The following is a 22,291-nucleotide window of genomic DNA, read 5'->3' as shown; positions in this document are numbered from 1 at the left end:
CACAGTTACACACCCGTCCTCATAATCTGTCATCAGCACTGATTTATCCACTGGTTTGACTGGAGCCCCATCTACTGGTATTGCAGGATATAGAGTCCTTCCAGCTCACTGCTTCTTTGTAAAGTGCGTCTATACGTGAAAACACAAAGACACAGAACTGCTGAACTGCGTTTGTAAAGGTTTTTAATTACAGCTCCTGGGTTCCTGGACTCACGTGTAAATGGAATCCATGATCCCCAGAATGACATCACCTCACTCATTGTGCTCTCACTGTGACTGATCCCTTCACACACACACACACACACACACACACACACACACACACACACACACACACACACACACACACACACACACACACACACACACACACACACACACACACACACACACACACACACACACACACACACCACTATGGGCTTCCATCACCATCATTTTACAACACTGCACCAATTTACAAAAGAATAATACAGAGGTCTGAAATCTAGTAGAGAAGACTGAATTAAATGTTTAAGAAGGAATAAAAGCACATATCGTAACAGCAAATATCATTTACTACATGAGACAGGAAATCATGTTTAAATGAATAAAATGTGACAGTAATCACTTTCTGTTTGTAACACACTGTTAGAAAGGTCTCTTTTAAGAACGTACAGTGTGATTAAATTAAATCACCCTGACGGACAGAGTCACACTCTTATCATACGTACAAAACACTGCCGACGCCGTAACACAGGAAACATCACACGTCAAGCTCCAAGAGAGGAAACGATGCACCCACAACAGTGAGAACCATGCGTTACGGAAAGCTTATTTACAGATCAATCTGATTACACTGTGAGAACAAGCAACACTCTGCAAACAGCCCGGCGTTAAGGTACCAGCTGGAGACCGAGCCTCGGAACGAAGCCGGACGAGCAGGTTCACGTTTAGCTTGAGCTGACATGGTACACGCCTAAGGTCAGACGATCAACAAGACTCTGAGCCCCCAAAGTGTCTGCAGTGAAGTAAAGTGCGGTGCTTCTCAAATCCACGCGTTCGCTTCACCGGGAGCCGCAAAGTCCTCGCTCGGCCTGATTGACTGAACACACCCGGTCCGGGTACGAGCAGGAGAACGGAACAGCGGCATTGAATAAACTGTAGAACTGAAGCATGCTGGGAAAAATCCAGTCTCAAAACACACTATGCGTATTAAATAGTAATACTGCCAAATACTACAGACTACAATGACTGAGCAGGACCGCCTGACCTTTAAAACAAGAGCCTGTCTGTAAGGTTTATTAACACTTATTAACACGTTCCTTTCTCAATCGCGGGAGAGAATCACCAATGATCATTTCGGGCCTTTACGTGCTCTACAGCAAACCTCCGCCCAGGCTGAAGGGAATGAACTTCTGAGCCTGCTGGGCTCCGATCTCGGCTACGTACAGAGCGCCGGTTTTCAGGTCCAGGTCCACGAGGTGGGGTTTCACCTCTTCGGCCAGCTGGATCACACTGACCACTCGGCACTGTCCGATCAAACCCACCGGCGGAGCATCCAGCACCGAAATCTGATTGGTGTTGAGCTGGACCACTATAAAGTACTTTTTGTCCGGCGTCAGGCGGACCGAGTACGGCGCGTCCTCAGTGAAGCAGCTGCCCCACGTGCCCAACCAGTCTCCTGTGATGGAGTTGAAAACCTGGATCCTCTTGTTGCCCCTGTCAGCCACCCACACCCTCTGAGCACTGTCCACAGTCACACTGTGGGGGATGTAGAACTGAGCCAAGCCCTGTCCCTTCTCCGCGTGCACCCACAGCACCTCCTGCTCCTTCGACAGCTTGATGAGGCGATTGTTCATCCCTCCGTCACCATCCACGATGTACATTTCCCCGGAGTCGTGGACGAAGATCTCGGCCGGCTGGTCAAACTGCAGGGGGTTGAGCCCAGAGCCTGGCTTCCCTGGCGTTCCAAGCACCTGACAAGCACCAAAAAAAAAAAAAAGCTCAACAACAAGCAACGGGCCGTGCGTCAACTCAAATCCAACTTTCATGTGCGATACCTTCAAGAGCTTCCCAGACGGTGAGTACTGCTTGATGCAGTAGCCGTAGGGGCCATTGCCCACGTCTGTGATCCACACGGTGGGGTTCGATGAGGCTGCATCCGCTAAAAACATCCCGTGAGGCATCTCCAAAGTGGTGGTGTTCCAGGACTCGAGAAAGTCCCCATCTGTGCTGAACACCAGCACCTTGGGCATGTTGTCACCTACGAGGCAAAGACGAAACCGGGCAATAATACTTAATAATAGATAATCATACATGCATGTGCAATATGGAGGATCAGTACCTCTCTGTGCGACGTACACCACACCAGCATACTGGTCGACAGCCACCGCAAACACGTCCCCGGTGAAGAGCTCCGGGTTCTTGGGCCAGTTCAGGTCCAGTTTGTACAGAGGTCTGCCCAGTAGCTGGTAGTCGCGTCTGAGGCCGGAGCTGCCCGGCTGGTGGCCGCCGATGGTGCCGTACAGCACCATCATGAGCAGGATGAATGAGACCATGCTGGACGCGATCAAACACGTATGGCCTCTCTTTTTCACGATCATCGCAGGTGTCGGTAAATTTCCTGCTTCCGCGATTTGAGCAGAGGGTTTTTAAACGGATCCACCCCCAGCGACGAAAACGATGACTGAGATGTAAACGCTGCGAAGCAGCCTGTGAGGTTCGGGTGACGCCAATGAAAATGCTGGGAGAGATTAAATCCGGCGATCAATAAGTATTTGTTTAAAATTAGATTCTGTATGTTAAAACGTTCGCTTCCTTAATAACAACAAAACTGTGTGGTAAGCGACATGTATTTACAGTAAGCATTTCCGTCCAAACCGTCGCGATAAAGTCCTGGCTAAAATACCAAAACGTAAACGTAATGTGTTTTGTAGGTAAATTGTTCAGTAAGTATTAATAACAGAGTCATATACATTATTTAGCGAATACGGGTTAGCATATGTTTGTAGTTTTGACAAACATGAAATTTGTAAAGCTTTAATTTTGAAAGCATAGGTGTTTAGTTTCCGGTAGCTTAGAGCAGCAAACGTACTGACGTCACGGCGTGTTGACGCAGCCTTGGCTGTGGAAGCGAATGCGCTTCCCTGACGCTAATTTTCTTACAGTTATGTTTCCAGATTTTTAACCGCAGAGCAAATGACAATCCGCGAAGAACAGAGGCGCATTTCGTGTAGTATAAACCATCGACGAATCGACTCCATGGAGGTGGTAGACAGCCCGCTGAACCTCGTAAGTTCGCTGTTGATGTTGCAATAACAGGCTAACGTTACCGTAGCTAACGGATTGCTTAGGTAAGCTAAGCTACATTAGCTAGGTTAGCTCCCATAAGTTAGCGGCTAACTGCTCTTTTGTTTTTCCTCGCATCGTCCTTTTCGCCGTCTGGCAGCGGGGACGTGCTACACAAGATACATTTGGTCTCATAACGAGTAGAATTAAAACCATTTGAAGCCGGGACATAGCAGTGTTATAGCTTTTTAATATTCGGTGACAGATACATGATAAAGTCAAACGTAAAGAGTCAAACGTGGCACTTCTCCATTTGTTTGCAAAGCCGTTATAAGAAATTCACAGTTAAAGTTGATTTAATAATGAGCACTACAAACATTTATCCTGCATCTTTCTTCTTTGTCTACTTGTTCTTTTTTTAAATATTACTAATGGAACCTCTCACGATTCCCCTCAGGCTCATCAGCAGTGCAGGAAGGCAGAACGTTTGCTGGCAGCTGGAAAATATGAAGAGGCCATCTCATGCCATGGGAAAGCTGCAGGTAGGACATGCATCAACTGCAGCATACAACTTATTATATTACAACGCGTATGTCTGTAAGTACTGGTCTCAGGAAAGAAGATCATATTCAGAGCGTCACTTCTTCTACTTACACCTAATGTTAGAAGGTGTTTCTTACCTCTGTCTCTCTCCTTTAGATCTTTTGACAGATGCAATGAAGAACACAGAATGTGAGCAGGTGAGAGACTCGACTGAGCGGCTGATGCAGTTGTGAGTTTTAGCTTTGCGTGTCGGTTAATGCTGTGCTGTTTGTCTCTGCGTCTGCAGGCCCGTCTGTCCATGGAGCTGCAGAGGGACAGTCACATCAAACACCAAAGGCTCATTCAAGAGCGCTGGAAGAGAGAAGTTCGTCGCGAGACAAGGACCCAACCAGCTCCGGTGCCGTCCTCTACTGTCCCACCACTTCTTACCCACACCCGGCCCACGGGCCAGCTCCAGCCCCACGGCCCCCCGCCTGCAGCGAGTGCAGGAATCGCGGAGAGAGAGTATGACACCTTACTCTTCCAGCTTCAGACTCGTCAGACTGGAGGCTGCCAGCCCTTGGCTCCACCATGTCCCGGATCCAAGACCACCAAAGATGACAAAACCCGCCTGGAAGAGCAGCAGACTACCATTGAGGACCTGCGGCGCCTAGTCGACCAGCTGCTGGACGACAATCAGCGGCTGATGGCCGAGAACAGTCAGCTGCGATTGGAGAACGCCCGGTTGCGCTCCGAGGCTGCCGAAGCAGCAGACTTTGTGGAGCGCTCCGAGCTCTGGGTCCTGCCTCACGCAGGTGGCAGCATGGGGACCGGGAGTGGGCAGGAGAGGAGGAGCACAGGGAAGGGGAAGGAGATCGCAATCCCCCAGCTGCCACCCCTGGAGATGCCGGCTCAGGAAGACCTGTGTCTGGATGATCTGCCTCCTCTCGAGCTGCCGGAGGACATTAAGAATGAACTACGGGAGCTGCTAGACAGGGAAAAACTGTAATCTGACAGATGCTCACTCACTCACATCTCTGACAAGCATATGCAGACCAACCATAATGGCTTTGAGTTTAGATGCCAGAGTTTGTGGTCCTTACAGGATCCCTTTGGTCAGATTTCCGCTCAGGATAAAGGTGGAACCTGTGCATGATCACCACATTCTATCAGTCTCCTCCAGGTCTGAGAAGACATCTGATCAGGCAGATGAAATAATACCACTAATCCAGTCTAATTACATTACAAAGGAAACATATAATAGAATAAGAAAAAATAATTTTTGATTGACACGGCTGGTTCTGTACAAAAGCAGCAATATTGAGACACACATAGTTTGCCAGGTTTGCTTCTACACTTGCCTGCTAATAGTTTTCTACAACGCTTGGGGTCATGCAAAGAAACATTGGATGAATGGAGAAAAAAAAAACAAGGAACCAAATTCTATGGTGTGAATGCAGCTGCAGTGCATTTCTAGGGGCATTGTGAATTTCACTGTATTATCATGCAGTGGTCAAGCATCATGCACACACTGTCACACCCCCCAGGCGTTTGTACAAACTTTCGAATTTGTTTCCTTACTGGAACAACAATAATGGACAGTTATGCTGCATTCACGGCCTATGCAGAATATGGGAAAATCACCTTTTCAACGCTGAAATAGTATTTATTTTAGTGTTCGGCCGTTGAAGCCTATAAGTAGCATCAGAATGCAACATACTGCAGACAGAGCATCAGTGTTTATCAGCGTGTTTCATGGATGATCACAGCTGTATTCATTAGGTGGTGACAGTTTTGTTTATGTTTGATTTGTTTCAATATATTTATCATTGTGTGTTTAATGTAGCTACTGGGGTCATACATTTAATTCTATGAATAAGTGTCAGGCTGTTTTTAATGATGAATCCCATAGGACGTGAATGCAGCATGAGCATCATAGAGCTAAAGGGAGTCGCGTCTCATTCAAAATGGATAACTGGAATATTGAATGAGAGCTTCAACTGCCGGCTGGCCGGCCAGCGTTGGTCACTGTAGCCAATACCACTTCAACAGCTCTTCAGGGCTCTGTTTTTTTCTCCACAAACCCAGCCCGTGCCTTGGATAATTTCTCATGTTGTGGTGGCAGTCGCTTCTATGGATCATTGGATGGGCAGATGAACATTCTCACCTGCTTGCAGTGCTTTTCTCCCTCTACGTTCCACATCTGTATCAGTGACGTTGTTGGTCAGATCAGACACCCAGTGCCCTGTTTCTCGGGCAGAAACCAGTACCGTGGCAAGCGTGTTTCCACTGTGGCTGCACTTGCTAATGTTGTGTGGTGGGAGATGAAACGTTACACATCTACTGCATGATTCAGTGACAAACCTCCAACTCCACAAACGCTGCTCCCCACCTGGTTCTAGTACGGCTTGCCTCAGCATTCAACCCATGTTGAAAAATGGCAGAAAAACTTGCACTCAATGATCAGAACAGTCATTTTGTAATTTGAGTACCAAGCAGTGAAGTGTGTTTAGATGCTTTTGAAATTAGCATCCATCTTTCTTTCTATCTATCCAGTTCTATTCTCTCTAATGATGTGTGTCCTTATGTGATTGAGATTTTTTTGTTCTATCATCTGAAAGACATTTCCGTCTGAGATTTGTGCGTTATTTGCCATGTCTGTTGTGTGTATGAGTGTAAGCTGACTAGGGTGTGAATAATTCAGAGGACAGTTCAGGCACCCACCCGCTGTTATCATTACCTGAGTTTTGACTGTTTCCTGTTGGTACCCGCTGACTACTAAGCAGGAATAAAATACTTGGCCTTACATTCAAAGTACTCTGTCTTGTACACATGTAGTCAGGTCTCCGCTTATTCAAGCAGTGCTACAATTGAGTTGCCACCACAGTGAAGTACAACAACCCACTGACAGATGTTGGGTTTACCCGCTGATGTGACTTGTGTAGAATGTCATGAGCATGAATTTTAAAGCATTACCTAAATGTGAGCAGGTAAAACAGGTCTTCAAAGGTCTTTTCAGAAACTATCAATAAATAAATAAAGCAACCAGTTACTTCAGCATCTGTACATTCACTTAAAGAACTACATATTTTTTTCTCTTTTCCAACCCCTTGTTGCATTTCTTTGTCCTCCATTACAGTTGTTTTCCATTTTCTTCCTGCCTTCACTACCCTCACTGGGTCTTTTTGACGAAGTAAGTTGTTGCACTAAATTTCTTTTAGAATTTGCTTTGTTTACCTGCAGATGAACCACAGGTGTAACACTCAATACTGAAGAGCTGAGCAGCTCAAACGAACAGCTGCAGTTCATTCCATATTTTCGTGAATGTTTTGACATTTTCCAAACAGAGTATACAAAGTATTCAGAGCATTAATGGGAACTAGTTGATATCAAACATCTTCTGACGTGTTACATTAATTTACACAAATAACATTCCAGAACATTTGTTGCCCTTATTGTTCAGGCAGCTTTTATTTTTTTGCAGTTAACATCCACACACCTGACATTTTTACCTCCACAGAGCAGAAAACCCCAACCACACGACTCTGTGTGACGCTTTGGTGTCATTAGTCAGTTAGAAGCATTACAGGGCATAAACAAAACAAGGCCCTGGTTTCCTGACCAGGAGCCTGTGCTGAACTCAAAACCTGTACTAGATTTGTATCAGCAACGCAGTTTGCAAGAATACAAACAGGTGAGCAGAGGTTGTGCCGCACAGATGTAGTGATGAATCATCGTTTCTGCCAGAGAAACTAGAACTGACTCGTCGCTGTAGAGGCCTTTAGTATTCACAACCATCAAGCAGGGTGTAACTCACTGCTGCATCCTCCCACAGCATAGGACGAAATGAGATGACAGGCAACTACAGTGCAGCACTGACGAAAATATTTGGAAGTATATGTGCAAAAACACGATTACAATATAAAAAGACCCAAACAATAAAAATCTCCCAAGTTTCACGGATACTACAAAATAGAGAGAAATTTACAACCAGGGATGTGCTTAGGAGCCACAGGTACATAAAAACACGAAGTAAAAATAGGAGCATTTTAAGCTGTAGGTATTATTGGGTAGTAAGGGGCTGTGTGGCTTTACAAAAGGCTGGCTTTAGTTTTCTCATCACTGCTGGTCCGTGTCACACCCCGACAGCTGGAGGAACAGTGTTCACTCTCTGCTTTAAGACTGATTCAAGTCTGTTTCACTCAAACCGCCTCAAGTCCACAACTCTTTTATTCAACTTCACTTCTCTGCTTGGGTTCAGCTTGAAAGCGCTGGTGTCCTGCTGTGGCGCTGGCTCTCCTAGAGTCACCACGTCAAAAACAAAAAACAAAAAGAAAGGAATGTCGCAATGTGACTTGAAAGACACTGAGCCATACAGACAGTAACAGACGTGTAGTGTCAAAGATCCCCAGGAGTGCGTTGCTCTTTGATAAATTACCTGAAAGGCAGCAGAAACAAAACTGGTACCACATTTAAAAAGGCAATTCTTAAATAAAGGCCTTATACTGAAACTGGATGTAACTTGGACCAATAAGACGCTATAGAATATTAGTATATGATTAAACGAATGGTCATTTCAGTTTATAACCTTTTCATAATGAATGCCAAGTTATAGGATGGAGCTAAAAACGATTCATAAGAATATCACAACTAAACACAATATTGATAACACACATAAAACACACCACATCCATGCAGAACACATTATGTACTCCACCAACTCAACGACAATCATTAAAAGTTCTCCAACAGCAAGATCTTGTCTGTTGCGTGGTGTGAAGTAGGTAATAAATATGTTGGCAGCACAGTGAGAATTTAGACTGAGAACAGCTAGAACACAGACAGACGATGTCATCCAGCACTCGGCAACCCACTCAGCCGGGTGTACGTCAGCAGGAGCGCTCTCAGATTCCATAGTTGACAGAGGTCAGCGCTGGTCTCTTCTTGCCTTTAATCTTCAGAGATCCATAACGAGTCTGATGGCACAACCACAAATATATATGTATATATTTTTTTCTTATTGGTTTCATAATTATGTGTGATCAGTTCCTTAAAAGCCCAACAGAAGTGCAGGCGAGCGTTCACGGTCCGGACCAGGACACTTACATCTTTGCGGACTTTGGAGCGGGTGATCTTGACGCTCTGAGACCGCCTCAGGCCTTTCTGAGTGACCGCCTCGTCTTCAGAGAATGTGGGCTCAGGCTCGTCGTCTGACCTGTCCTCCTGGTCATAATAGTACTCTGGAAGACAAAGGAACACAAAGCTGAAATGTAGCCGCAGCTGCAGAGGAACGGGTTGGAGCGAGTGTGTGAAAAGCGGCCGATCCAGCAGAGGTCAGCAGACACTCACTCAAACATGGGCTGCTAAAGTTAGAAGCAGAGTGGCTAGAAGGGCATCACACCTACATGTTTCATTCTAGGCAAAAAACTCTTGTGTATGTCTCTGCCGCAGACATAGACTTAGTGTATAGCAGTGTTACCAAATAGTAATAGTAACATTACTGTACATGCTTTTTTCTCTAACTAGTCTGTTTTCTATCTGTTCTAGCTCTTGCTGCCTTCACATCTGGACTCTATAATAGTGCACCTCCCACCTCTCCCACAGGAAAGTAGGTGGGGGAGGAGGAGGGGGTGAGACACATGTGACTTCACATTGCAACACAAGAACAAAAACAGTGAACAAATCCACTGAAAGACAAACCCAGGCTACTAAGGCTGAACCAATGAACCAAACAGCAGAAGCATCAGTTGTTTTACATGTATCAAAAGCCCAGCAACATCATTTTAACTGTGCAGTTTATCATTTATTTCTGAATAAGTCAAAGTCACTCAAAGATATAATTAGAGACAGAACTAATCTGATAAGGCCTGTTTCTGTTACTGGGTCAAATAATGGAACACATCTTATATGTCCTGTATTTGAACTGTCTGACCTCATAGGGGTCGCAGGAGCTGGAATCTATTGGGGCTGTCATGGGGGTGAGAGGAGGGTACAGAGCCACACACGCTCATACTCACAGTCATGGGTAATTTATAGTCTCTAATTAACCAGACATGTCTGGACTGCGGGAGGAAACCCACGCAGTCACAGGAAGAACATGCTAGCTCCAAATAGAAACGCACCCAGCTAACCCCAGGCTCAAACCCAGGCGACGGTGCTAATGACTACACCACCATGCTTCTCTGGAAGAAACCTGAAAATGAATGGACGATCAACCTTTACTAGGCTTAAAAAACGTACTGAGAAAGTAATAGAATTACAGTACTATTATAGACATGGCCAGTGATGTTAATTACACAGACTCTCGAATGTAAGAACGGCGTGATGCAGAAAAGAAAACAATTAACAGTTGAGCCTACAGGCAGCTTCAACAGTGTTGACATTACCATCAACAAGCAGGCTGCTCAGCGTCTGCAGTCTGAAACTCACTCAGCCTGTGCCACATTCATCCCAGGCAACAAGTCAGTAACTGCTGTCTGAGCAGCACCATTGAAAGTTTAATAGAGGTGAGAGTAATAACTGAACTACTGCTCCTGTACCAAACAGGAGGAAAGTGCACGCTTGCTGCAGACTATTTGTGTGTGTGGGAGGGGGCATATGTGCATGTATGTACATGTTAGAACTGAATAAACCCTTTGATGCAAGCCAGCCAAGTACAGAAAGCATTGCTGCTCCAGAACAGGGACCTCTGGCATTGCTGGCAGCAGGTGCATGATGTCACAGCAGTGAAAAGTCATACAAAGGAGAGCAGTTGGAGGGTCTTTGTGTCACCGCTTATCAAGCTGAATACATAACACCCGCTTTCCTCCCTCACACGCACTAACGTTCCAGCTGCTGCTCTTCGCTCCATCCATCCTTTGCAGCTTCAATCCCCTTCTATACATTCGTCTCTTTCCTCTCCTCCACTGCCTGGTCTCTACCTCCACACTTCACTGAACAGCTATGTCTGTGTGTGTGAGTGAGAGAGCAAATCGGGAGAGAGAGAGGGGGGGGTATGTGCTTGACATTCCACCAGCATCACTGCGAACCTCATCTCATGCGCACACACACACAAATGAACAGTGCTTTTACTAAAATGCCAGTCCACCTTCAGGTCCAGCAAATAGACTGCATACCTTGGGTTTTTTAGATAGCCCTTATCAAGATGCATGATGGTTATTATCATTGTGTCTGTGTGCGTGTACCTGCTCCATCCGTGGCGTCGGTGCTCTGGGCTCTCCTCATGGCAGGGTTGGCTGAGCGGGAGCTGTACTCGTACAGCGGGTTTCCTCGGTCATCCTGCTGGCTTATCTGCGTCAGGTCGTGCATGCTCAGGCTGCGCAGCTTTTCTGTGATGGCACCCTGACCCTGTCACACAAAGGGTACCAATTAATCTTGCATCACTAGCAGACTAGACGTGGGGGCACACGCGGCTAAAAGTGTTCTCCAGTGTGTGATACGGTCATCTTCTAGGCAGAAGAGAAATGAGTGTTACCCGGCTCAGAGACACCGCCTGATTAATATTCAGCTGAAATCACACACTGTCTAAAATATGTAGGACCACGAAGACCCAGGTTCCCTTTTTGCCCAGTAATATTATTTTACTAATCAAATGCCAAATTATTCCAACGGTTGAAAAAACTTTACTAAAGAGCAGCAGTAAATAAGGGGACAAGTTTCCTAAAATGGAAAAAAACCCACTATTTTTCTCAACTTTGCCTTCAGTCCCAGGGTAAGTTCAGCTCGACCTTCACCATCCTGTTGGAGGCGTTACGGCTTTTTAAAGCTATACAAATAAGCACAAGAGTGACGTGTGAACACAGACCAGAGTTGTGCATGGCTTTCATTTAGCTAACCTGCACATGCAAAGCTCCATACCAGACAAACTTGCACTCATCTCTGAATCTAATTCAACCCAAGCCGAGCATGCTGCTGTTAACTAAGCACATGTTGCGTTTACATTCTCGGTTATTGTAGATTTTATGTATAATGTGAAGTGCTACATATTGTTACATTAACAAAACACAATACAGCAGTGTACCTAATTGGTAAACTATCAGAAGTAATACTAAAGACACAGGGAAGGTGATGGTGCTAATGAATTACAAATAGAAATCTACCAACTGTGTTAATTTAACATTAGCAGTCTACTTATGCGTAAAGATTAAAAAGTCCAACATACAAACGTCTAAAGACATGATGATGTCCAAATAAATTCTAATATGACCACTGAAACACTGAAATATTGCAATGATTAGTGATATGACTGATAAAGGAAATGAAAAAAATGTCAAATTAAAACTGAAATGGAAGCGTTCTAGTGATATTAAAACAAAAGGGAAATGCATTTTCTGCAAACATCACCAGGAATGATGTAAAACAAAAAGACCAAATAGTAAATCAAATGATGGTGAACATGACATCATGGTAAAAGAAAGGCAGAATTATGCTTCTTCGTGCGTATGAGTGACCTTCACATCCCCGCAGGTTCAGCGCCGGGCACCGAAGCAGGTTTGGTATCATGTAATGCACTCTCCCCATCGAGAATCATTACAAAATGACTGGCTGCAAAACAGTAATTTGTTTTTCTTATTGCCACAAACTGAATCTTTGTTACCAAAATTTAATATCTAATATCAAATCAATATTCTAACATCATTTGTAAAGTCTAGTGGAGCTGCAGGATATTTTATTAACCACTTGGGAGCCAAGGAGCACGAATGGAGGAATGGAGGCATCAAAAACTGAATTGTAAAGATGATCCAGGTCATGTATACAAATGTTTAATTTGTTTACGCTACACAAATATTTGAGTTTTGGAACTGACTGTATTGCTCCCAGTGGAGCGGAGTGAATCCGTCCACTGATCAAGCCTAAAAGCAACATCTCTGACAGTGACGGAAGCATAGATCAGCCTTAATGATGGGGTGAAATGGCCAATGTGCCCATGCTGCTGACACCGACTGGTTTTACCTCTCGAAGCAGCCTGCTGAAGCACAGAAGCCCTGAAGAGAGGACAAAGCCAGCGCAGAGAGAGTCAGAGAGAAAAAGTTACAGACGGGTTAGGTGTTATACAAGTTGGGGCAGACCACATTATCATCCTGTCTAGGAAAGAGCATGAACGCAATAGAGGAAGTGGATTAATAAAGACTGCAGAAATGTCTGCATTCCTTCACCAGAACCACAATGTCATGATTTCATCTTGACCCAGTTTTGCAGCTAACCAGCGAGTCTGTCTGCTACTTTGAACAAACCCGTTAAGTCAAGCAGTACAGTGTTCTGGCAACAGAATGCTGTATAATTTGGGTGTAAACATGTCTTAGAATACACACAGTGGTTTGAACATATTAGCTGCTCTTACAGGCCAGAGAGCAGAGCAACAGCAGCACTTAGAGAAGAAATATTCAACTCCCAGCCTGCCTCTGCTCACCTGTGGGGTAACTCAGCCTCAGGCTATGTGCATGGCAGGTACTCCACTGGTTTAACGAACCTTGTCCGAGCATCAGAATTCTTCCTCATACATAAAACTACGTCTCCGGTCTCTGCCGATATGTTTCGAGGTGCTCCCTGAGCTTCCCGCCTCATTTTATCAGGCAGGTTAAGACTGATGGATTTTTATGCTCAAGTCACTGCTGGTTCTGTTGTTCTTGCTGAGGTTAATAAAATGGAGGAAGTAGCATAACTACAGTTCTAATACAGAGCAAAGACTTAGAGAGAGAGAGAGACAAAGCACGATTAAAAAAATAATGTATGGGACTCAAATGTTGGGCCCTGAAGCAGAAAATAGCATTTTAATTTAAGCAGCGACGGGAGAGTTTACACAAGGTCAGCAGTGAGTTTACTACGTCTACACGTACACCACAGAGAAGCTGGAAGTACAGCCAACTTTCATAGTTCACACAGACACTCCCTTGGCAGTGAGCTCCAGTATATGCACACCTTTAATCATTCATGATTATAGGTTTTATTAGGGCAGACTACACTCCTTTCATTTCAATACATACACATCATACTAGAGTACAGCCTGCTTCTCAGCTAAAACGCCATCGGCCAGAACCCAGCATTATATCGGGTGGTTGTGGAGTGTGTGTAAGCATCTCTCATGCTGCAACTGAGTAAAAGTCAAAGGCTAAAATCCTTTTGCAACTGTGAATGATTCAAAAGGCAAAACAATTCTATTCTGTCTGGACCATACAGCGACAAGGTGACCTGGCCGACATCTTGACAGCAAAAGCTCCCCTCAGATGTTTGATTCCCGTTTTGCATGACTCCGTGACTCACGAAAGCAGCATTGCGTATCAAACCAGCGCATGGACTGCTTTGAATGTAGATCCAACCCTCGTTCTGTTTGGCTGTGGATTCCCACTGGCTGGGATTACCTTGGTGCATTGAAGCCTTAGACGGGAGATCAGCAGGGATTATCTGATACACTCAGGTATTCACGCAATGCTGACGAAACCAGTTCACACACTTCATTTATACAAAGTTTGCAATAAGCGGTGGTTGGGGCACAGCCCACAGAGCAAACATTTGCAAGGGTGCAATATTTCAGATACTACAGATGAATCTGACAAAACTATGTGCTGGTCTGCTCTACTGTGCAAAATTTATAGAGGGCGCTCCAGGGTCTATGCAACGAAAGCCAAAGCTTTTATAGCATTTCCCAACAGAAGACAGAAAGAAAAAAATGTTTTCCAAAATGTTTATCCACCTCAGTAATACCAGAGACATTAGAGGAAGGGAACAGGAAGCAAGAGGGATTTAGAAGAAATGTTGTCTGAGTCTGATGAAATACCACAACAGCTTCAACTGTCTCACTAGCTGCTGGTGCTATTCTTCATAAAAGATAAGATAAAGCATTTTAAATACACAGTGCAGTAATGATGAAAGAAATCCGTAACGGAGAGGTTTTCAAAGGATTTCACATTATGTGCCAGGGACACTTGCCTTCACAGCTGCGGTAACAGCGGCGGTGGCTGCGATGCTGAGCCCCTGCTTGCCAAAGTTCACCATGGTCTCGTAGCTTCTCTCTTTGGCCTGCACAATGTACTCATCTATTTCCTGGAGACAGACAATCAATAATGTCTTTCTAGCAGACACTTTAATCACGTAAAAAGCCCAGCGGCTCTAATACGCTCAAAAACAAATAATCCATGTGCATTGAGGCAGACATGTATAGATGGAGGTGTGATCTCACCCGCTCCCTGGAGGACAGCAGAGGATGCAGACACTTCCTGTAAATGAGACTCGCCCCTCTGGTGTATGGAGACAGCAGCCAGATCACAAAGGCTATCTTCAGTTCATAATACAGAGGAAACCTGCACACACACATTTTTATTAACGTTTGTCTCTTTTTCTTAATTTGTGCAACATCTTGCATGGTTATTGTTAGGGATCCCAGGTACATGCTAAAGAAAGCACAGAACACTCCCACTCAGAGGACAGGTCTATGTAGAGTAGAGGTGGGTGGCATTCACTCTGAGTGGCATCCGGCCACATCTCTAGCTCGCATGTGTATGTATGAATGGGGGTGTTAGTTTGATGAATGAGAGCCTTTACCGCCGGTTAGTTCGGTTTATTGTACAGTGTGTCAGACAGCAAGTCATTGGGGTAGGGATTAGGTTAAGCTTAAACAAAAAAAACATGGCAACACCAGCTATAGCAGTGCATTCCCCAGCAACATGGAAGTCTCAAACTTCATAGGTTCGAAATATGAAAATCAACAGCATCGCTGACTTATCCCCTATTCTTGAACTGCAAGGCATGAACTTACCACGCCAGTGTTAGGTCAGTGACCGTCTCCACTACAGTGTAGAGGGCAAACACAATCCAGTACATCATCCATCGCACCTACGGAGACACGGAAACAAGAGACAGCACTGAGCAAACAGCACTACACAGAACAACACCTTGTTAATTACTCATCAGCTGAAACATTACAGGAAAATCCTTCTGTAAGGGGGTAGTTACATTTACAATCAGTCATTGCTTATATCAGCATCACATTCAGATTTGGGGTTTAAAATCCACAAATATTTAAGTGGCATTGTTGGGTATTGGAGTATTGTGAGCCCATTAACTCCCCTACTACTCCTGTTTTGAGAAATATGTCAAGTAAAGATGGGCATTATGGACTGGACACTGGATGTCAGCTGTTTAATACCTGGTAACACAGAATAGAGAATTTTGAGACCTTTGTCATTTTCTCCTTTTCCTCTTTATCATGCCTCCTGTTTCCTCTGAGAGCAGCACAAGTCAGGGCTTGGGTACTCTTTATCCCTTTGCTGTTACACTTTCCCCAGTCTTCTCTTCTTTCTTCCTCTATCCATTTAAATGGGTTTCCATGCTCTTCTGGCTGGATTTCCATATCAAAGCTAGAGCTAGACAGTGGAAGGCAGACAGTCACATGGCAGGCTGTAGTATTAGCCAGCACCGACCACTACTGCCGCATGACTGAACACACAAAGGCAGACACTCGCTAATGAAATGTCTGTGTGTGGGAGTGTGCCACGAAAGTGAAATAGTGTGTGTGTGTTTGATAAAAGATACTATATTGACGCTCAACACAAACACACACGTTTATCTCCAATCAAACACTCTCTTTGCCAATTGCAGCACCAGTACCGATGGCCTTGCTGATCACATACATGTCTCTCTCTCTTTGTAGCTCATCAGTAGGCAGAACATAAGGACAGGTCAGTGAAATGTCTAGCAGCAGGAGCCATTTTGCCTTCTTGAGGCAATAGCAGACAGTTACTGGCTGCCTGTGATTAACTGCCTTACACTAAAAGACTAATAAAATAAAACACCTGACATCAGCTTTTTACAGCCGACGGATCCACTGGTGGAGCTAAACTTGGTAGCAGGAGCTGGGCCGCTGTGAGACTGACCCTTAAGGGGTGTGTAAGTCCAACCCAGCAACTGGGTTTATTAAGAATCATCTGCCTTTATTAATAGGCAGAGTTTCAAAAATCAAGCGACTGCATTAGACCTGCTCACCAGCTGAATAAGAGTGCACAGGCATCAAAACATGTCAAGAACACAAACATATTGCAGAATTAGACTTTGTTAGTAACACTTCTTAAATAAGACCTCTTTGTGTCATCTAACAGTGAAGAGATGGGACTGCCCTTGCTTAAGCTATCTTTCAAACTGTGTCAACAGTAAAGCAGGAGCAGGGAGGTAGTGTGTGTTGGGTAATGTTTAAATCTAAGAGTTCTATGAACAAGGAAGGACACAAGACATGGTTTGAGGCTTAGTCTTAACTTGTGCAGGAGGCGAGAGCCTGAGGTGTCCATTAAGCATGTATGCGCATGCATTGTACGAACACACACACACACACTGACAGAAACCAGACAAACAGGGTTGGGCTTCTGGAAGACATTTCAGGAGCTTGTCATGAACTGGAGTAACCTCTGGCAGGATGTGCGGCGACTCAATTCACATTAACAACAGAGACACGCCTGTTCCAGCTGCAGCGAGCAGCGATCTTAAAGTAATGAACTCCGTTTCATCGCTGTATACTTAAATTCCGTAGCATGTGTTTGAGGGTGTGCTTAATGAAAAAATAAATTCAATCTCCTGAATTTGTTTTGGTTAGATGCTCAGGGAAGGCTTGAGGCTTATTTGCAAAGAGTAGTGTTTCTAGTGAGAGCCACTATTCATTTGTGCAAAGAGTGCAGCTGCCTACATCTGCTCCGCAACATGGAGTAAAAATAAGGTATTAGCCTTCGCCTAAGAGATGAGTGAATCTTATGAACTTACATATTCCTTGACATTTTTGGTCTTGACGGCTTTATAAGAGTAGTATGCTGGATACAGGGTCCCAAACACCAGCCTACATGGAACAAGAGAACACACAACATTAAATATTTTATTAGCAAGTATTCAGTTCCTATATATTAGTCATAGGTTGAGATTATTTTGTCTCATCATATACAACTAAAATAGGTCCTGGTTTTCAACCGGGGTATCTGACGGCAAAGCCTATTCACAAAGAGAATTCAGTTGCCTTTTGATTTGTGAGTTACAGAGGGCGCTTCACTGGGTGAATCAATGCTCTACAATGACACACAGTTTCAATATGTGCCAGACAGTGTCGATGATGTAGAAGGCTACCAGTGTCGATGATCGATTAAATTATTCATAAATCTTCACAGAAGCCTAATTTGCTAAGCTCAAAAACACTTCTTAATTGTGTGTTGTATTTGCTTGTACTATGGTGTGAGGCAGGTATGAGGCAGAGATGGTAGCACAAGGGATGAAGAGTTTGGGAAACTGAATGGATGGACCCATACCAGAGCAGGACACCCTTCAACTAAGGGAAAACCATAAAAGTCTAGGAGTTAGAAGGAGGATTTCCCATAACAGCAACCAAACAGGCTGAGATGCACTGTATATAAAGTCTTGTATACAGACACATTCCCTCTGAGCAGAGTTCCCTCAGCAGCAGGCCAGACGCCAACAACCGCAGCCGTTTATTTTTCTGCAGTTGCTATAGAAACAGCGAAGCTGCCAAAGCTTCCTTTCATGCCTATCTCTTTGTCATGCCGTTTTCACCTCACTGCTTTATATGATTAAAAGGTAGAACAATACTAAGATGTAAAAAGCCTTAAAGTTTGCACTGCAGATGAATCCCTTTCCTAAAAACAATGTGTGGGTGTGTCTGCGTGTTTGGCGTGGAGAAACTGGTTACACAACCTAGACCCTCCGCTGTCCATGCTTACATGAGCAGCAGCTTCAAGAACCTGTGGCATTGTTGTTGAAACACAGGACATAGGACTAGATGTCTATATAGCCTTTCTGCAGCTGTGTAGCAGTATCAAACTACATGCAAAGCTTTAGTCTCAAACACCACAATTTGGCAACTTTGTGTTTGCCATCTAATCACCAATCATGCTAATCAAGTGTGATTGCTGATGCTATGAAAAGAGCAGGTATTTGTGTCTTAATTACTTCTCATTTGCTTTGATTGGGCTGAACAGGGCTCATGGTGTGAAGAAAATGACGACAGCGATAAACAAGCCTACCAGTAACAACACGGGGGGGGGTCTCGCCTTAAGAATGGACGGCATGTGTTGAGGATTTATCATTTCATGTCATATGTTTTTTGGATATTCAAAAAGAATCATAAAATAAGACTAAGTGGCCAGAATCTGGAGATCTGTACAATGTGCTCACAGTTTCTGTGTCTGTGACATTTGTTTTGCTTTTCTACATTTCTACACAAAATCATTATGTTTAAGTGTCAGTAACGCCATTTAATTTAATTCTAAAACAAGAAAATGGTTGCCTGCTGAATCCTTCTTGAAGCTTAATGAAAAGCAGGAATCCACCTTCGTACTACAATTGCTTCCTTTCCTCCACAGTTCTCCTTCTACCCTTTTCGACACCTTCTCCCCCACTCCCCATTTGCAGCTGAGAAAATAGCCCTGCTGAGTTTAGACGGGCCTTGACTCTGAGCTCCAGGTCAATTTCCCTGGTTTCCTGACACTGTACACCACCAACAACCAGATGTAGGGAGGAGGACAGGACGACAACAGCAGGAAAAGAGAGAGAGGGAGAACAAGAGCAATAAAAACAGGAGACACGCCTAGAGGGAAAGGAGAGGGAGAAAAACCTCCAAGATCTCCAAGATTTTAGACCCACGACATCTGGTTTGAGCTACATGAATAAGAATTTGATTACATGACTTTTCCCCTAAAATACAGAGGGAGAATTGTTGAGAGAATGGCTGCTGGAGCAAACGGGACTGGTTTCAGTCCAGGTCTGTACCCCCACCAGAGTATTTCCTCACAGGGAAATCAGCAGCACACATGATTAGACTGGTCTCACTGCGTTGTGAAAATTCCCACAATTAATACCGATTTAATTTGTCATCCCTTCATTCAGACTTTATCCCTGTTGTGTTTCCATTATTGTCGAGGGTGAATTATCCAACCTAAAATACTTAAATAGGCTAAGATGTCCAAGTCCAAGTCAATTTGCTGCTATTGCATTAAATTCTACGAGTAAGCAGTCTGACTTGATGGCATAATGTGAGACCACCACCTCCGTGCGAGTCTTACGAAGATCAAATGGCCAGTTAACAACAACAACACACAAAACAAAATCATGACTATAACTGAAAATCAGCACAGACGACTTGTGAATAATGATCTCCAGATCAGCCCAGAAAACTGCGACACAATCATGATAAATACTCAAAGATTAGGAAGTAATCTTTTAATTGGCATTTGGCATTGATCATATTTAGCAACTACACGATTATGCTGGAGAGATGTTATAAAGCTCTTAACTGCTGTGGCACTTGACACTGTTTACATATTGTTATCTTTTGACTTATTTAATCTCGTGTGCCTTTGTACATTCCATTAAGGAACTAACTCATGTGAAGACACTCACTCCTGTAACAGAAGACCAAGATGTATCTAAAATACACAAGATCAGTGAGAACCAAAATAGAACCATTATATATTAAGTCACCACTTGAATAAAGACCCAAGCAATATGCTTTGGTACCAAAGTACTGTATTTTAACATGATGTCTGAGTCTATACTGTACAGACTTGTCACCTTAATCTTTGCTAAACCACAGTTTGAACCCTGCTATAAAGTAAAAACAGAAAGAAGCAATAAATGAATCGCATGCATACGCTACTGTAGAACACCCAAATGTGTGAAACTACATTGATCCTGGACTCTAAATTAATCAGCAACAGAGAGCTGAGTCGGCTGATTCAGATGTTTTCTCTTCTCTTTCTCTCTTTCAACTGGAGGCGTTGCTGCTTTAATGTGAGAAGACGGATGTTTCTTTGTTCCAGTTACTTCATACCATACATGACATATTTGTTGCAATGGTGCATTTCTACGTCCATTATGAAAATTCCAAAGGGCCTTTGGAATGTGCAACGTGTAGCAAACCAAATGCACAGTGTGTCATTGCTAAAGGAAAAGTTTTGACCCACAGCCATTGAAATCTGTAACGCACACCTGTTTTCCTGGACTTGTACAGTGAAAATAGGGAGAGGCCTTTTGTTATTATCCAACACATTCCTACCCTCCATCACATTCCGATCTCAGTTATGCAACTGGATGTGCATAAACAGAAAGTCTGGGAAGAAGACGACAGGTGGAAAATATGAAGGCGATTGTTTGATCGGTCAAAATGGGCTTTTTGTACCAAAAGCAACTAAACACATCCATCATGTCTCAATCTAGGACTTATAAAGCCTTGGCACCGTGTCATTGACAAGACAAACGGTAGGTGGGTATCCACTAACAAATGAAATCCCTGCAAAGACAGTCAAATTTGCTAAAGGACGTGGTGCGTGTTGTGTTCCAACAAAGCTATGGTTGCCAGGTTAAACTGGGTAGGGCAGGCTAATAATATCGCATATGACAGCTGTACCTGACACTTACAAGTCAGCATGTGGCAACTTGGAAATTTCCACCATAACCGGTAAAGTTTCATATTGTTAGAGCTGACTCAACACCAACGTGCAAGGCTGTAATCAACAGCACTGTAGTTAGCTTTAACAAAATTAGCTTAGCGAGCTAATCGAGAGTTTAATCACAACAACGTGTTTCTGTTCACCTTCACGACCTTATTTTTAGTTTCAGTTTCTAAAAAAATTAAAACCGTATAACGTACATATTTAAGTGCGTCGGGAGAGCGTGCTGTTAAAGTTAGCCAACGGACGAGCTAATTAGCCACGCATGCTAACAGATCGCAAGCCCCATCAGGTGCCTAACGTCAATTTTTTTCAACAAAATGCACATTTAGGTCATTTTAAGTGTTCTCCGTGTCGTTGTACTTACACGACGCTTCTCGAAATCATCCAGGAGACCATGTTTTCTCTCTATTGGGTAGAACCAGAACCAGAGGTAGAAGACAGACCCGGTGGTAACGTTAATGGTAGCCGTTCTACTGTGAACTTCTTCCAAAACTTCGAAGGGCCAAGCCAGATTAGCTATCTCGCCGCATAGCAGACAGCCACCATGTCTGGAAATGCACGCTGTTACTTGTGTGTCTTTGTAGCCATAGCTAGGTGATGAAATATATCCAATATGATTTCTGTTGTTTTGTGCAGTTCCTCAACTCCCTCCAGGTTTCCTCTTTTCCTCTGCCCCAGTTCCTGGCACCAGAATCGGTTCTCAGACACCCGCTGACGTCACAGGAAAAAAAAGGGGCAACCTTCCGATTTTCCTATTGGGCAGTTACGTTTGTTTGGAATAAACTCGACCCGTCATTGGATGACAGTTCTTATCACGTGCGTTTGATAAATGCGGTGAAGTTTCGAACTCAACGAAATGAGCTCTGATTGGTGGGTTCTTGACTCGTGGCGAAATGTACCCAACAAGAAAGAATAAAGGACGATGTTTTTTAACCTTTTAAACGCCAGCGCCACGCAATTTTATTGGAATAATGTTTTAGCTGTGTGTAGCTTGCGTAGCTTCAAGTTCTATTATAAACAAATATTATTGCCAAATAACACATTAAGAATAAAGAGAAATAAAG

At 44.0% G+C, this 22,291-nt stretch overlaps 3 protein-coding genes across 4 annotated transcripts; 1 reads left to right on the top strand and 2 right to left on the bottom strand.

Moving 5' to 3' along the window:
* Positions 1-166: 166 nt before the first annotated feature.
* LOC114845995 (NHL repeat-containing protein 3-like) lies at positions 167-2,805 on the bottom strand. Its single transcript, XM_029134653.3, has 3 exons — positions 2,327-2,805; positions 2,043-2,245; positions 167-1,958 (listed from the first exon to the last, which is right to left on the bottom strand). Exons 1-3 carry the CDS (start codon positions 2,583-2,585, stop codon positions 1,359-1,361), a joined length of 1,062 nt encoding a protein of 353 aa, XP_028990486.1. The 5' UTR covers positions 2,586-2,805; the 3' UTR covers positions 167-1,358.
* A 186-nt stretch (positions 2,806-2,991) lies between these two features.
* Positions 2,992-6,858, top strand: nrbf2b (nuclear receptor binding factor 2b). Its single transcript, XM_029134654.3, has 4 exons — positions 2,992-3,273; positions 3,728-3,812; positions 3,970-4,010; positions 4,100-6,858. Exons 1-4 carry the CDS (start codon positions 3,181-3,183, stop codon positions 4,799-4,801), a joined length of 921 nt encoding a protein of 306 aa, XP_028990487.1. The 5' UTR covers positions 2,992-3,180; the 3' UTR covers positions 4,802-6,858.
* Positions 6,859-7,230: 372 nt separating this feature from the next.
* Positions 7,231-21,953, bottom strand: reep3b (receptor accessory protein 3b). 2 transcript variants are annotated; one of them, XM_029134601.3, is made up of 9 exons: positions 21,592-21,953; positions 17,536-17,608; positions 15,545-15,621; positions 14,969-15,089; positions 14,719-14,832; positions 10,977-11,139; positions 8,899-9,032; positions 8,667-8,768; positions 7,231-8,091 (listed from the first exon to the last, which is right to left on the bottom strand). In XM_029134601.3, the coding sequence occupies exons 1-8, from the start codon at positions 21,621-21,623 to the stop codon at positions 8,697-8,699; spliced, it is 786 nt and encodes a 261-aa protein (XP_028990434.1). In that variant the 5' UTR covers positions 21,624-21,953; the 3' UTR covers positions 7,231-8,091; positions 8,667-8,696. The 2 variants fall into 2 exon arrangements, with proteins under 2 accessions (XP_028990434.1, XP_028990432.1); XM_029134599.3 differs by having other exon boundaries at positions 7,231-8,768; positions 21,592-21,952.
* Positions 21,954-22,291: the final 338 nt, after the last annotated feature.

Source organism: Betta splendens, chromosome 19 (assembly GCF_900634795.4).
Source record: "Betta splendens chromosome 19, fBetSpl5.4, whole genome shotgun sequence".
NCBI classification, from domain to species: domain Eukaryota; kingdom Metazoa; phylum Chordata; class Actinopteri; order Anabantiformes; family Osphronemidae; genus Betta; species Betta splendens.
Note: the sequence above shows the minus strand (reverse complement) of the source record. Positions and strands in the feature narration are given on the sequence as shown.

Bases quoted from the DNA above. Each gene is read 5' to 3' on its own strand.
- LOC114845995 (XM_029134653.3), bottom strand. From the start codon at position 2,585: ATGATCGTGAAAAAGAGAGGCCATACGTGTTTGATCGCGTCCAGCATG. The intron at 2,246-2,326 runs GTACTGATCCTC...TTTGCCTCGTAG, and splicing joins GGTGTACGTCGCACAGAGAG to GTGACAACATGCCCAAGGTG. The intron at 1,959-2,042 runs GTATCGCACATG...GGTGCTTGTCAG, and splicing joins CGTCTGGGAAGCTCTTGAAG to GTGCTTGGAACGCCAGGGAA.
- nrbf2b (XM_029134654.3), top strand. From the start codon at position 3,181: ATGACAATCCGCGAAGAACAGAGGCGCATTTCGTGTAGTATAAACCAT. The intron at 3,274-3,727 runs GTAAGTTCGCTG...GATTCCCCTCAG, and splicing joins TAGACAGCCCGCTGAACCTC to GCTCATCAGCAGTGCAGGAA. The intron at 4,011-4,099 runs GTGAGAGACTCG...CTGCGTCTGCAG, and splicing joins AGAACACAGAATGTGAGCAG to GCCCGTCTGTCCATGGAGCT.
- reep3b (XM_029134601.3), bottom strand. From the start codon at position 21,623: ATGGTCTCCTGGATGATTTCGAGAAGCGTCGT. The intron at 14,833-14,968 runs GTGAGATCACAC...GTCTGTCTCCAG, and splicing joins TGCTGTCCTCCAGGGAGCGG to GAAATAGATGAGTACATTGT. The intron at 11,140-14,718 runs GCAAGTGTCCCT...TTTGTGTGACAG, and splicing joins CTGTTACCGCAGCTGTGAAG to GGTCAGGGTGCCATCACAGA.